The 12,613-nt window shown below is 34.9% G+C and overlaps 1 protein-coding gene across 2 annotated transcripts; it reads right to left on the bottom strand.

The window, feature by feature from the left end:
* Positions 1–1,039: 1,039 nt before the first annotated feature.
* Positions 1,040–12,203, bottom strand: clpxa (caseinolytic mitochondrial matrix peptidase chaperone subunit Xa). Of its 2 annotated transcripts, XM_079866228.1 has the most exons (14): positions 11,829–12,203; positions 11,043–11,194; positions 10,774–10,891; positions 10,101–10,255; positions 9,823–9,985; positions 9,179–9,220; positions 7,631–7,807; positions 7,354–7,518; positions 7,174–7,262; positions 6,648–6,812; positions 4,697–4,999; positions 3,476–3,568; positions 3,252–3,358; positions 1,040–2,096 (listed from the first exon to the last, which is right to left on the bottom strand). In XM_079866228.1, exons 1-14 carry the CDS (start codon positions 11,881–11,883, stop codon positions 2,006–2,008), a joined length of 1,875 nt encoding a protein of 624 aa, XP_079722354.1. In that variant the 5' UTR covers positions 11,884–12,203; the 3' UTR covers positions 1,040–2,005. The 2 variants fall into 2 exon arrangements, with proteins under 2 accessions (XP_079722354.1, XP_079722355.1); XM_079866229.1 differs by lacking the exon at positions 9,179–9,220 and having other exon boundaries at positions 11,829–12,191.
* Between the last annotated feature and the right edge of the window lie 410 nt (positions 12,204–12,613).

Raw genomic sequence — 12,613 nt, forward strand, 5'->3', positions numbered from 1 at the left:
TTTTGTGTTCATCAGAAGAAAGAAATTCATACAGGTTTGAAACAACTTGAAGGCGAGTAAATGATGACAGAATTGTCATTTTTAAGTGAACTATTCCTTTAAGCAGCACAACTGTCTGTTTTCAACATAATTATATGAAATTATTTATTGAGCAGCAAATCAGCATATTAAAATGATTTCTGGAGGATCATGTGACACTGAAGAAAATTATGCTGTTCTCCACTTCTTGAATATTAAATTATATTAAAATAGAAAACATTTTAAATTGCTATAAAATTTCACAATATGAATGTACTGTATTTTTTGACCAAATGAATGCAGACTTAATAAACATAAGATACTCTTAGAAAACATTACCTATTGCATTCTATTCTGTTCTTCTCTATTCTATATAAGAAAAGCTTATTTAGCTAATATTTCATTTAAGTTCTATTAATTTAAACATTTGTTAGTATTTATATTTTTAATTTTGTCAATAATATCCCTCTCTTTGTTCTATATATAAATACATAGTATTGGCCAATTTAATTCATACCTCTAACATTTCATTGTTTTGTATTAAAATGAATAGTTTATCTACGTAAATTCCAGCATCATTTACTCATGTTGTTATAAACTTTTAGGTCTTTCCTCTGTGAAAACACAAAAGGAGGTGTTTTGCAGAATCATCATCATTCATCTTTGTCTTCTTTCCATACAGTGAAAGTAAATGATGAATGAAAAATAAATGGTTCCATGGAAGAAAATAATGCTAGTTTTAAACATGAGTGTGAATAAAATGACAGATTTAAAAATTGAGTGAATTATGCCTTTAATTAATGCTACATTTCATAATGTATTTTATGCTATGCTGTACATATTTTGTTTGTCCATTATGCAATGTCATATTTAGTTTCTTTGTTGGTCTTTATCTAATGCTCATTGCTGTGTTCATTGAAATACAACAGAAGACCTGCATTGTTCAGTGATAATATTTACATTTTATTCATACATTTTTTTTTGTACATATATCCTTTGACTCGACGGGTGAGGATCAAAAACATACATGGTTTCTACTCTCTCTATGTAAAAAGTAACCCCTTCCCACTTTGCATTAATGCGAGTATGCTCTATAACAATGCAATTCAAAAGAAAAAGAAATCCATTTGAAGAGATTACAGATGATTTCCACTGGGATTTCAGCACAGAGCTTAAATCCCTGTGTAACCACTGCAGTTACTGATGTGCAACTTCTCAAAGAGACCAGAGTCACTTAGTTGTTTCAAACTGGCAGATACAAATAAAACACCCATTGCTGGACCACTTTGTGAATAACAGCAGAAATTATGACAAAACATTGTTCAGGTGACAACAGGCATGTCCTTGAAGTTCCAGCCAGTTACTGATTTTCTTGACACTTAATATAATGCAAATAGCAGCTTGAGAGTAATAGCAAACTGGACATCTAAAAATCCCACTTCAATCCACAGCACAGGGTGAAGGACAAAAATAGTGTGCCAAATTTAAAGTTAGCTCATAATTTGATTAAACATACCTTTATCAAATACATATTCTGGTGGGGTTCTAATTATTATTCATGTGGTTCAACTACAAAAATGTACGGTCATATTGGAAACTTTATGAAAGTTGTCAGGATTTATATCAATATCTGCTACGGTAACTATAACAAGCACATGACCAGTGTGACACAAATGTGTAATTTTATTCCAAGCAGGGCAAAGAGAAACTAAAATGAAATAAAATAAAATAAAATTCTTTATATTTCACATCTCTTTAGGAGGATAGGTTCAGGGGAGACTTCCCAGAGACTTGGTAGACTTTAAACTTATTTCTCTGAGCCATTATTACATAAAGTGAGGGAAGAGATGGCATAAGTTCACAGAATATGATTTTCCAAAGTAACAAATCATCACACGCGTAGAGTGAGAAATGGACCCTTAGGACAACGGAGGAGGCAAACAATCAGCTACAGAAAAGTCTTGATTTTTAACCGGGTTTGTAGTTTTTAGTTCTTGGCGGCATCAACCTGTCTTGTCCAGTTCTCCTCCTCGATTCCAGAGTCATACTCCTCCTCAGAGGAGTCTTTAGCTGCAGCTCTGAGTGGAGAGAGCAAAAGAGTCAATGAGACTAATTCAAATGACTACCGAGTACCATTAAAGTAATTAGGATGTAAATTCAAAAGGACAGCAATGTGTGACAGTTGAGCTATCAAGTGTATTTATAGATTATCAATATGTACAAATCTAACGACAGTTCAGCAAGTAATTTAATGAACCCAAAATGAGGAACCATTACTTGTTTGCATTAAAAAAAATGATACTGAGCAGATAACATATTTTCTTGATTTTAATTACATTATATTATGTGCACGGATTAATATATATAGTTTAAAACGTTTTTGGTCAAATTGTTTAATTGCAATATGCATTACAGTTCAAATAGATTCAAAATAAATTCTTTAAATGCATGATATATTTTAATTTTTAAGGTTTTATTTGTTAACTACAGTAGTTGACATGAACTAAGAATGAACAATACTTCTACACCATTTAATAATCTTAGTTAATGTTATAGTAATTCAGTAAATATAATTCAAATAAAATGTATATGTATTATTTAAAAATATTGTATACTTAAATACTACATATATATATTTAAATATGTTTAATTGTAACGTCCATTACAGTTCAAATAGATAAATAAATAAAAGATCAAGGCATCTTCAAAATAGATTCTTCAAATACATAATATACTTGCATTTTTTGGTAACACTTTATAATAAAGGTTTCATCTGGTAACATGAACTAAGAATGAACCTTTGTTAATTTCAACATTTACTAATACATTTTTTAAAACCAAAAGTTGTATTTTGTGAACATTAGTTAATGCACCATGAACTAACAAACAAAGAACATGTGTTTTTATTAACTAACAATAAGAAAGATCCGTAAATTTTGTAAAACAATATATTGCTCACTGTTAGTTTATGTTAGTTATTACATTAATGAATGAGACCTTATTGTCAAGTGTTACCAATTTTAAGGTTTTTTTTTTTTTTTGTCTTTTAATTGTATTTTTATCTTAAAATGGCCCACTCCTGGTCAGAACAGAAAGAGAGAGAAAAAAAGAATAACTTCAGGCCTGAAAACAGTCCATAGTTCCAGGTGAGTCAGAATAGGTACTTAATCGTAGACAGATAAGATGACAAAAAAACAAACAAACAAAAAAAACTAGGCCATGTGAGCTCTCACCTTATGTACTGAGCTGGTGCTTTTCCTTGAACCACTTCCTTGTTCACCTCCACTGCCACAATATCTGAATGTGGAACCTCAAACATGGGATCAAGCAGCAGTTTTTCCTGTTGGGAAATAGTGGCAGCTTATGACATCACAAGAGCACACGTGATTATACCAGCATGCCTTTGAGGAACGGAAAACTGAATACAATACAAGCAACAAAAACAGCATTCTCTTACCATTATGGATCTAAGCCCACGGGCTCCGGTTTTACGCTCCAGAGCTAATCTGGCGATCGCTCTAAGGGCATCAGTCGAAACGTTGAGATCACACTAATACAAAACAAAGACACAGCACATCCTTAGAGAAACACTTGATGACTTTCTTTAATTTATGCCACATTTTATCATATTATATTACATTATGTATTATATATTTACTGAATTTGTAGCACTATCTATAAACCATCTGCTTATATTAATAAATTGAATGAATAAATAAATATAATATAATATAAAATATATTATATATATATAATATTTAAAAAATAACAGTAATGGTAATAAAATAATGAATGTTCAAAAGGAGATGAGATAACAAAAATGGCAAAAAGTTGTATTCTTTTATTTTTAATTATTATTATTTTATTTTGTAATTTTAGGGGTTTAATTTTAATTCACTTGATTTAAAGTCAATGGGAAGTTCCTATTTACACAGCATACAATTCAAATTCAACCCATAACATGTTAAAATAATTAAACGCAAATAAATTACTGAAACATGCAGAATTGCATCATTAACGTAATTTATGTCAAGCGGAATATGTGCGCTCTCATCACACTGATCAAACATTGTATTTATGCGCACACATTTCAGTACATTCACATTGTTTCCACACACATTCAGGATAATGTTTTTATCTGTCATGTGTATGTTGCTGTTTTTAGTAATTCTGAATGTACTATAATAGGCGTATAATGCAGTCATGTCAAGGCGGTTGGTTTGGGTTTTTTCTTTGGCATCTCCATGTGGAAATGTAAACGAGGTCTTTGCTGTTACAGTGTACACTCAATTCTGAAAAGTTTAGTTTGGTAATATTTTTTTTGTGTGTGTGTTTTGGTGTGCATAAATGTATGAATTATATAGACTCCTGATATCATTTGGTTATTAGATATTCTTTTGGAGTCTCCATGTGTCCTTTTTTGGAAAGACACCTACATTTACAAAAAGCTTGCAGAAAATCCAGTTTTGTGAGAATTATCCTTCAATCTGAGAGTTTACTTTGATGGATATAGCAAATGATGACAAAATAAATGCGTTATACAAGATAAATGAAGTATGCTTAATTTCACGCTGAGTATGCGTAAGTATCGCGATTAATTGCACAAAAAGGGTGTGATTCGTTGTGATTAAAAATTTGAATCTATTGACACCTCTTGTTATATATATTAGGTACCAACCTTGTCCATGCTGAAGAGAGCCTGATACTGCGGCACAACAGCATTGCGTGGCTCCGTAAGGATGCGCACCAGCGTCTCCTCATCCAGACTGTGCAGTGGAACCACAACGGGAAGACGGCCCACAAACTCAGGAATCATGCCGAATTCAATGAGGTCTCTGGCCTCCACGTGTTTCAGAAGTCTGTCTTTCTCCTCGATCTCGGCCACTGCATCCACCTCTCCACCTGTGGTGTTAGCCAGGTCAGCCGCTGCTGCCGCCCTTCGACCTTTCCCCATGTTAGATGGTGTTCCAAACCCAAGGTACTACATATGGAATATAAAGACAATGGGCACATAATATATATATATTATTTTCTTGATCAAAAATACAGTAAAAACATGTAATACTGTGAAATATTATTACAATTTAAAACAGTGGTTGAAAACCTTCGCTGTCACATTTGATGAGTCTTTTCTGAATAAAAGTTTTAATTTCTTAAAAAATAAAAAAGGAAATTCTTGCAAGCCCAAAACATTAAAATGGCAGTTTATGTAATCCTGACAACCCCATACTAAAAAAATAAATACTTCTAAAAATCCGCTTCTTGTGGGCGGGGCAAGTGCTAGGCGGTTGTCTGTTTGCAAAATGGCTGATGTTGATCGAGCATTCCTCGAGAGAGTTACCGCTCTGTATTTGTTTTGGAAAGCAGAACAGCGGCATAGGGGGCATCGTCGCCGTACTTGGGTCCACCGAGACCCTCCAGACAGAGGCGTACCCAGTTTGACGAGTTTCACCATTTGCTCCAGGAGCTGCGCCTGGATGACGGCCGCTATCAGCGGTGCTTCTGCCTGTCCCGCACACAGTTTGATGACCCGCTGTCCCGCATCGGAGCGAGTATCACCCTCGCCCACATAATCTGTAATTTATTTTTTTATTGATGATAAATGTAACCAGCCTCTAAAAGTAATTAACCTGTCCTGTGATTTATTTTTTTCTTATCTCACACAACACGTACTATGTTCTTATACACTAAAGTATATTGGTTGTCTTTACATTAGAATAATAATGTTTCATATAATCTGGATTTAGATATGTAATAAATAGCATTCAATACAAAATGAAAATGTCTCATATATTGAAATCAAGTTTTTATGTGATAAAAGGTTTACTTTGTTTTTACTTCACCACATGACAGCAGCAAGCAGGCTCCTGATTGGTTAACGCGGCGTGAACTGACAAAGTTCAGATTTTTCAACTCGGGCATCAGACGCGAATTTGCGTCTACCGCGCCACGCTAAACGCCTCATTTGCGCCGCAGGACCTCCAGACCCGCGTAAACGCGTCTTTGCATTGACTTAACATTGAAATCACTTGCGCCAGACGCTCTATTCGCGTTTGGTGTGAACGCACCATAAAGGTCGTTAGTCCATTCATTTATTTATTAGAATAATTTAGCTGAAGGAAATTAAATATGAAATTTAAAGGTTGTATCAGTGATTTCAGGCCCAAAAATAGGCAGCCTAGGCTCCGAGATCTGCACACAAAAACAATCTGGTTTTGAGTGGTACACCAACCACTCAAAACCAAAATAAATAGTGTTCCAACCAATCACCGACAGGGGTGGGTGTTGTGAGGTTTTGCGCTCGTGCACGGCTGCACGCGAAAACCTCACAACACCCACCCCTGTCTGTGATTGGTTGGAACACTATTTATTTTGGTTTTGAGTGGTAGTGAAAGCAACTGTTTTTGTGTGCAGATCTCGGAGCCTAGGCTGCCTACAGAGACGCGTTTTTTTGATGGCATGCTTATGGGGCGGGCAGCTAGCGGATCGTTAGGAAAGATTAGATGAATATGATCATTTATTTTTGGGCCTGAAATCACTGATACAACCTTTAAGATAACCAAGCTAGTCTTTCACCATTTTGTGAATAAAGCTTTGTTGTTATGTGTCAACATTCTTTTAGAACTTACCTTCTCATTCTTTCTCCTGCTGATGATACGGTCAAGACCATTAAATGCTCCAGATGCTACAAACAGGATGTTGGTGGTGTCAACTTGCACAGTTTCACCTCGCAGCTTCCTTGTGTTCTTCTCAGGAACATTAACAATAGTGCCTTCCAGTAGCTTAAGTAAACCCTACAAAAACCACGTAATGTTATTCATCACAACAAAAACACTATCACAGTTTTTTTTTTTTTTTTATCTTTCTGTAAAGATATCAAAATTTTAGGTATGACTAAAATCTGTTTTCTGTAGTCATACAAAATGATTGGCAGATTTAGCAAAAATGAGTACATCACAAGTTTTTGTCAGTGATTAAATAAGTATAGTAGAAATACAGAAGTGAGATTCCAAGAATAACAGACTGTGTTTCTGTAAATCTTTAACAGCCGCGTGAGCGTTCTTGTGATTTAGGTCAAAGTTTATCTGAATATCAGTGACACATCTGAAGTGCGTAATCTAGGACAGAGAATCTGCTTTATTTTTAATCACAAACCTGCTGCACTCCCTCTCCTCCCACGTCCCTTAACTGATGGATCCCGGGAACGCTGCCAATCTTGTCCACTTCGTCCAAGAACACGATACCTGAAACAATTTCAACATCCAAATCGAACTTTAATTGAAGAAATTATTGTTTAATATTTCATACATGTGGGTAAATGTCACAGGAAGTTACCTTGCTGAGCTTTCTCGATCACATAGTTGGCGTCCTGCAGAAGCTTTGCGATGACTGACTCTATGTCCTCTCCCACGTACCCCGCCTGGGTGAGGGTGGTGCAGTCACAGATTGCAAAGGGAACATCCAGGCATTTGGCCAGCGTTTGAGCCAGAAGTGTTTTTCCTGTCACACAACTCAAGGTTTCTAGTTTTTCCATATTACCACACTCAAAACGTTTAATAATTAAGGCTTCTATCAAAACGTACACAACACTGAAAGTGTGTTTCGGTCTCACCAGAGCCAGTAGGGCCCAGCAGCACTATGTTGCTCTTCTCTAGTTTGATGTCGGTGTGTGTGGAGTCCAGCACTTCTCCTCCTCTCTTCTCTGGAGCTGCCTGCTGGTTCAACTGCTGCTGCATGGAGGCACCCAGAGCGTTTCCATGAGGACTGATCCCTGCGATCTGGAGCAGCTCTGGACAAATTAAACAACAGCAGCAAAAACAAAACAAAAAATGCATAAATTATGAATTTTTTAAGCTTAGAGCATGCATGAATGTTTCCGGAATCTTGATTATATATCTTTGAAAAACTCATCTTAAAGAATGTTTATTTTCTTATTTCTTATGTAATTTAGTCCAGTTTACATAATATTTTAAAAAGGAATGTTCCAGGTTCAAAGGTCAAGTTTCTGACCTTTTGAGTGGCACACTGTTAATTACAACAATAGTTTCAACACCTCACTTATCATAATTACAAAATACATGTTTACAGTAATGAACTTACAATAGTCTAAGACATTCAACGAGGGTTTCAATCAAAGCATCCAAAGCTCACATATTTGTTAAACCACTTGAAAAGACTTTGATACAAAGATGTGTATTATTTAAGATTTTATATAAATTTGCACAGGCAAAACTAGAAGGCAATTTTATTCACAATAATCAACCAACTGAGAGATGGGGCCAAAAAATATTTTTAGGTAATTGACAGCATGCCACACATGATGTCCATTCGGCTTCAACTTGTATCGAACATTTCTTTACGAGTCATATGGTAAAAAAAGTTATAATCAAAACTCTATACTTACATATACTTGCTTATATACTTTCTATATAAAGAATAAAATATAAAAACATGACAAACATGAAAAACTTAAAAAAAAAAATTAATTAAATAAGTTTGTCAAAGTATTAAAATGACTATAACTAAAAAAGAAATAAAAATACATTAGAGCGAAATAGAAATGAGTAAAATGACTAATAAAATGACAAAAGCACATACAAAAAAAATTAAAACTAAATCTAAAATGAAAACTGAAAATGTAAAAAAAAAAAAAAACACATTTTTTTTTAAATATAAATGTTTTGCAAATCGCAAATAAGTAAATGAATAATACTAAGTTATAACAGCAGTGAAATGTTTACTCTTTTCTTCAGTAAAGACTAGTTGCATCATGCACTGTGAACTGGTAAGGTCAATTTGCTTAGTGTGCACAGCTGCTCTAATCACAGGATCTACAGGGATTTCATGTGACAAAAACTTCTGAAAGCTGCATTTGACACAAGCGACACATGAACCAGCAGTCAAACATAAAACATGACAGCATTCTTTCTGATACATGCATTGCCACTTACGTAATTATGCAATGATATAACATTTCAACAATGAAAAAGGGTAAAGGAAATGAAGAAAATTGACTATGTGATTTTTTTTGGCATTTGTACAACACCCAACATAAATCAAAGCAACTGAAGCAACATAAAACAGACTTGTTTCGAAAAATAAATGGTTTAAATGACATATTGTATGGACAATAAGATTATGGATGTTGACATACACTTACTTGTAAACCTGTATTCGTCCTCTCGTCGTCTTAGCTCTAGCTCTACAGAGAAAGGAGGACAGTTACAAAAAACCCTGACCAATTAAGTAAACTCTGCTGCAAAAATGCTTCTGAATTGTACAAATGCCAAAAGATGACAGATATCATAAAATGCTGCTGTTGGATTAGATACTAATGGACAGAGTACACATCACAATGGAGGTTATTTTGGCTTCTGAAGGAGAAGATTAGAAGATTCAAGAAGGTACACAATGGCAAACTGTCATATCCGTTATTTGAAACACTGCATAACCAATTTAACGTATCTAACGTGGAATATTTCTGGGTAAAACAGCATATTCAGAGGAAATTAATGTAGAGTAGATGATCGCGATCATCCCTACCATTGCTCATATTATTGCCCAAAGGGTCACTTCTTCATTTTGCTTTCAGCTGACAGAGTGAAACCTGGCTTTTTGAGGACACGAATTTAATTTGTATCCTGTAACAGATTCATTTCCTAATGGCTGTGATTATCTTACATAAGACCCGTTTAGTGAAAACCACCTGCTCCTACCTTCTATGTGTGTTTTACACACACACAAACACACATACATACATACATACATACACACACACACACACACACACACACACACACACACCTCGAGGAGTGAGGGAGGCCTGCTTCTCCGCCTCCACCTGCTGCTGTCTGGAGCCTGTGGGCATGTTGTTGTAAATGCGTTTATAATGGTTGTAAACGGCCACTGCCAGAACCTTCTTAGCATGGTCCTGACCCACAACATACTTATCCAGATAAGCATAGATCTGCGAGAAAACAAAAACAGAGAGATTGTATATGAAGACGGAGACAACCAGCTAGATAACCATGTCACAGGGTGTTATACTGCTTTAAAATCTCAAAGTAAAAAGAATAACCAACTTTTTTAGGTGGTGGAGGGGGTTTCTGTTGGAAAGCCAACTTGACAGCTTCTGCTGCGGATTCCGGGTCTTTACTCAAACTCTTCTTAGAATCCGTTTCGGAAAGCACCACGAAAAAGTGGTGGCATTTTTCACATTTCACAAAGCGAGTTGATGCTACACAAAAGAGAAATAACATAGTGTAATTTTATTAAAATAATGGGACGGGACTGTTACTCATTCTACTCACTTTTAACTAGAGCTGCATGATTAATTGAAACTGAAATGTTGTTATTTAATAATAATAACAATAACAACATTAATAAAAATAAGTAAGAACAAAATTTCTTAAATCGCAATTTAAAATGCAATCTCAATGTTTTACTTTTAACTAAGCAACTTTTAAACCTTGTTACTAACTAAAGCACCAGCAGATGAAAAAGCAACTTGTGTGTGATTTATTTTTAGCATTGAACAGTTAGTTCAGTTAACACACTCTGGCCTACTTAAACATGCAAGGCCAAAAGAATCCATAACTCTTTGGAAACAAGGTCAGTAATAAATAAAAGTGATAATCTTGAGTAATCCCATATTACACACAGCAGACAAACAATTATGTGAAAAAATGAACAAAATCAAATAAAAATGAAATGGTAATAGAAAATTAAATCATAGAAAACAAATCAAGTACTCACAAACAAATGTTTCTACATGTGTGCAAGGATCTCCACATTTAGGGCATCTCAGCTGACTTCCTCCTTTGCCAGAATTATTTGAGCTGGATCTCTTTCCACTTCCTTCACCAACAGATTTCTTAAAAGGAAGACAAGTATATTTATATATATATAAAAAACTAATTCCAGAAAGAGGATGAATTTAATTACATTGTTATTTCCTTCTTAAACCCTTCTAGTCAGAGAACAGGGATTGCATGACAAGCAACGCTGTATATCTATCATCATACCTTTCCACCGTCTCCATCTTTCATCCCATCTTTTGAAGCAAAGTACACGGAAGTCTCGGAGAATGACCTGATGGGAACACGGCGTGCCAGACGAACCTCACGAGCTCCTGGGAGCCTCAGTGACAGGAATTGGACCCTGGAGCCGGATATTCCTGTGTCACATACACAAACATGAGACCTTCAGGAGGAAATTCACTCAAAATAACAATTACATGACGCCAGTTACGAAATCATTATCATGTTGTTTAGAGTGCCTCTACAGGACATTGGCAACAAATTTTACACTTTACTAGAACAGAAATCAAATATCCAACCATTAAAAGAATGTTACTTATCAGACTATAGGAGTCTTGACAAAGAACACTATTATTTTTTCATTTTATGAATCTTGAAGGCCATTTTAAATAACAAACAGGCAAAACTAGCAGCCAAATAAATGATGACACCTTAAACATCATAACAATTCCTAAATTAAATCACTATTGTAGGTGAACATTTTAATAAACAATCTGGTTAAAGACAATTCTAATATGTAGGCTAACGTTACAGCAATATATGCACTTGTCAACAACTGTCTATTATTTTATTGTTTTACTTTATAAAGCATTTAAATCTACTTTTCTATATGAGGGTGGATGTAAATGTTTGTGTATCACTGAACATCATTTATGGTTTGTTTGTTTGTTTATTGTTAGCGCACCAGCAGAAGCGCTAGCAAAACTAACTAACGTCAGGCTAAGAAACAAAAAAACATCAATATTTCTCAAAATACGACTTTCTTCTTACCTTTATGAGCAGAATTTATGAGTTTTCTCGCTGCTAAAGCACACGTACACGACATGTTTCAGAGTTGTTTTGTTTTTTGACGAACTGAATCGGTTGATTTTGAGGAGCGCTGGGAGGTTAGCGCTAGCTGAGAGCTAACCCACTGAAAGCCATTCAATATAGGCCCAACAATAATAAATGACTTACACAGAATCTGCTAATTAAATAAAAATCAATCAAACATATTAATATACGAAAAGCGTTATTTTGGAAGCTGCTATATGCAGCTGAACTAAACACACACTGCTGTCGGAACTAGGCACTGTGATACAAGTAAATAACTGATGACACTCTTGAATCACTGAATCATTCTGACAGAGAATCATTTGTGTCAGTGAATCCATCTGCGAAGATTCAAACAAACGGGTCAGTGAATCGCTAGTCAATGAATAAATTGCGTCACCAGTGAATCAAATGAATCGATGAATCAATCGAATCAATATGTAACACTGAATTATGACACTGCGCACCGGTCCAATACACACAGACATACATAAATAACTGTCCTGTAACAACTGTACAGAGTATAACGTTACAGAGAAAAGTACAACGTGTACGTGTGATTGCACACCTGCTATTATCTTATTCAAGATGAACACAATTACTAAAAATAAATTAAACTTTCCAATCTACATAGCATTTAAATATTACCAGATAAAGGTTTTTTTTTTTTTTTTTAAACAACACGAAAGTGAATCAAAGATGACAGATTTTTTTTTTCTGTTATTTTTGGGTGAACTACCCCT

The sequence above is a fragment of the Squalius cephalus genome (genome assembly GCF_949319135.1).
Source record: "Squalius cephalus genome assembly, chromosome: 3".
NCBI classification, from domain to species: Eukaryota; Metazoa; Chordata; class Actinopteri; order Cypriniformes; family Leuciscidae; genus Squalius; species Squalius cephalus.

Excerpts from the sequence above, each read along its gene's own strand:
- clpxa (XM_079866228.1), bottom strand. The coding sequence starts at position 11,883 with ATGTCGTGTACGTGTGCTTTAGCAGCGAGAAAACTCATAAATTCTGCT. Across the intron at positions 10,256-10,773 it reads ACATGTAGAAACATTTGTTT|CATCAACTCGCTTTGTGAAA; the intron begins GTGAGTACTTGA and ends TCTTTTGTGTAG. Across the intron at positions 6,813-7,173 it reads GAGGAGAGGGAGTGCAGCAG|GGTTTACTTAAGCTACTGGA; the intron begins GTTTGTGATTAA and ends TGGTTTTTGTAG.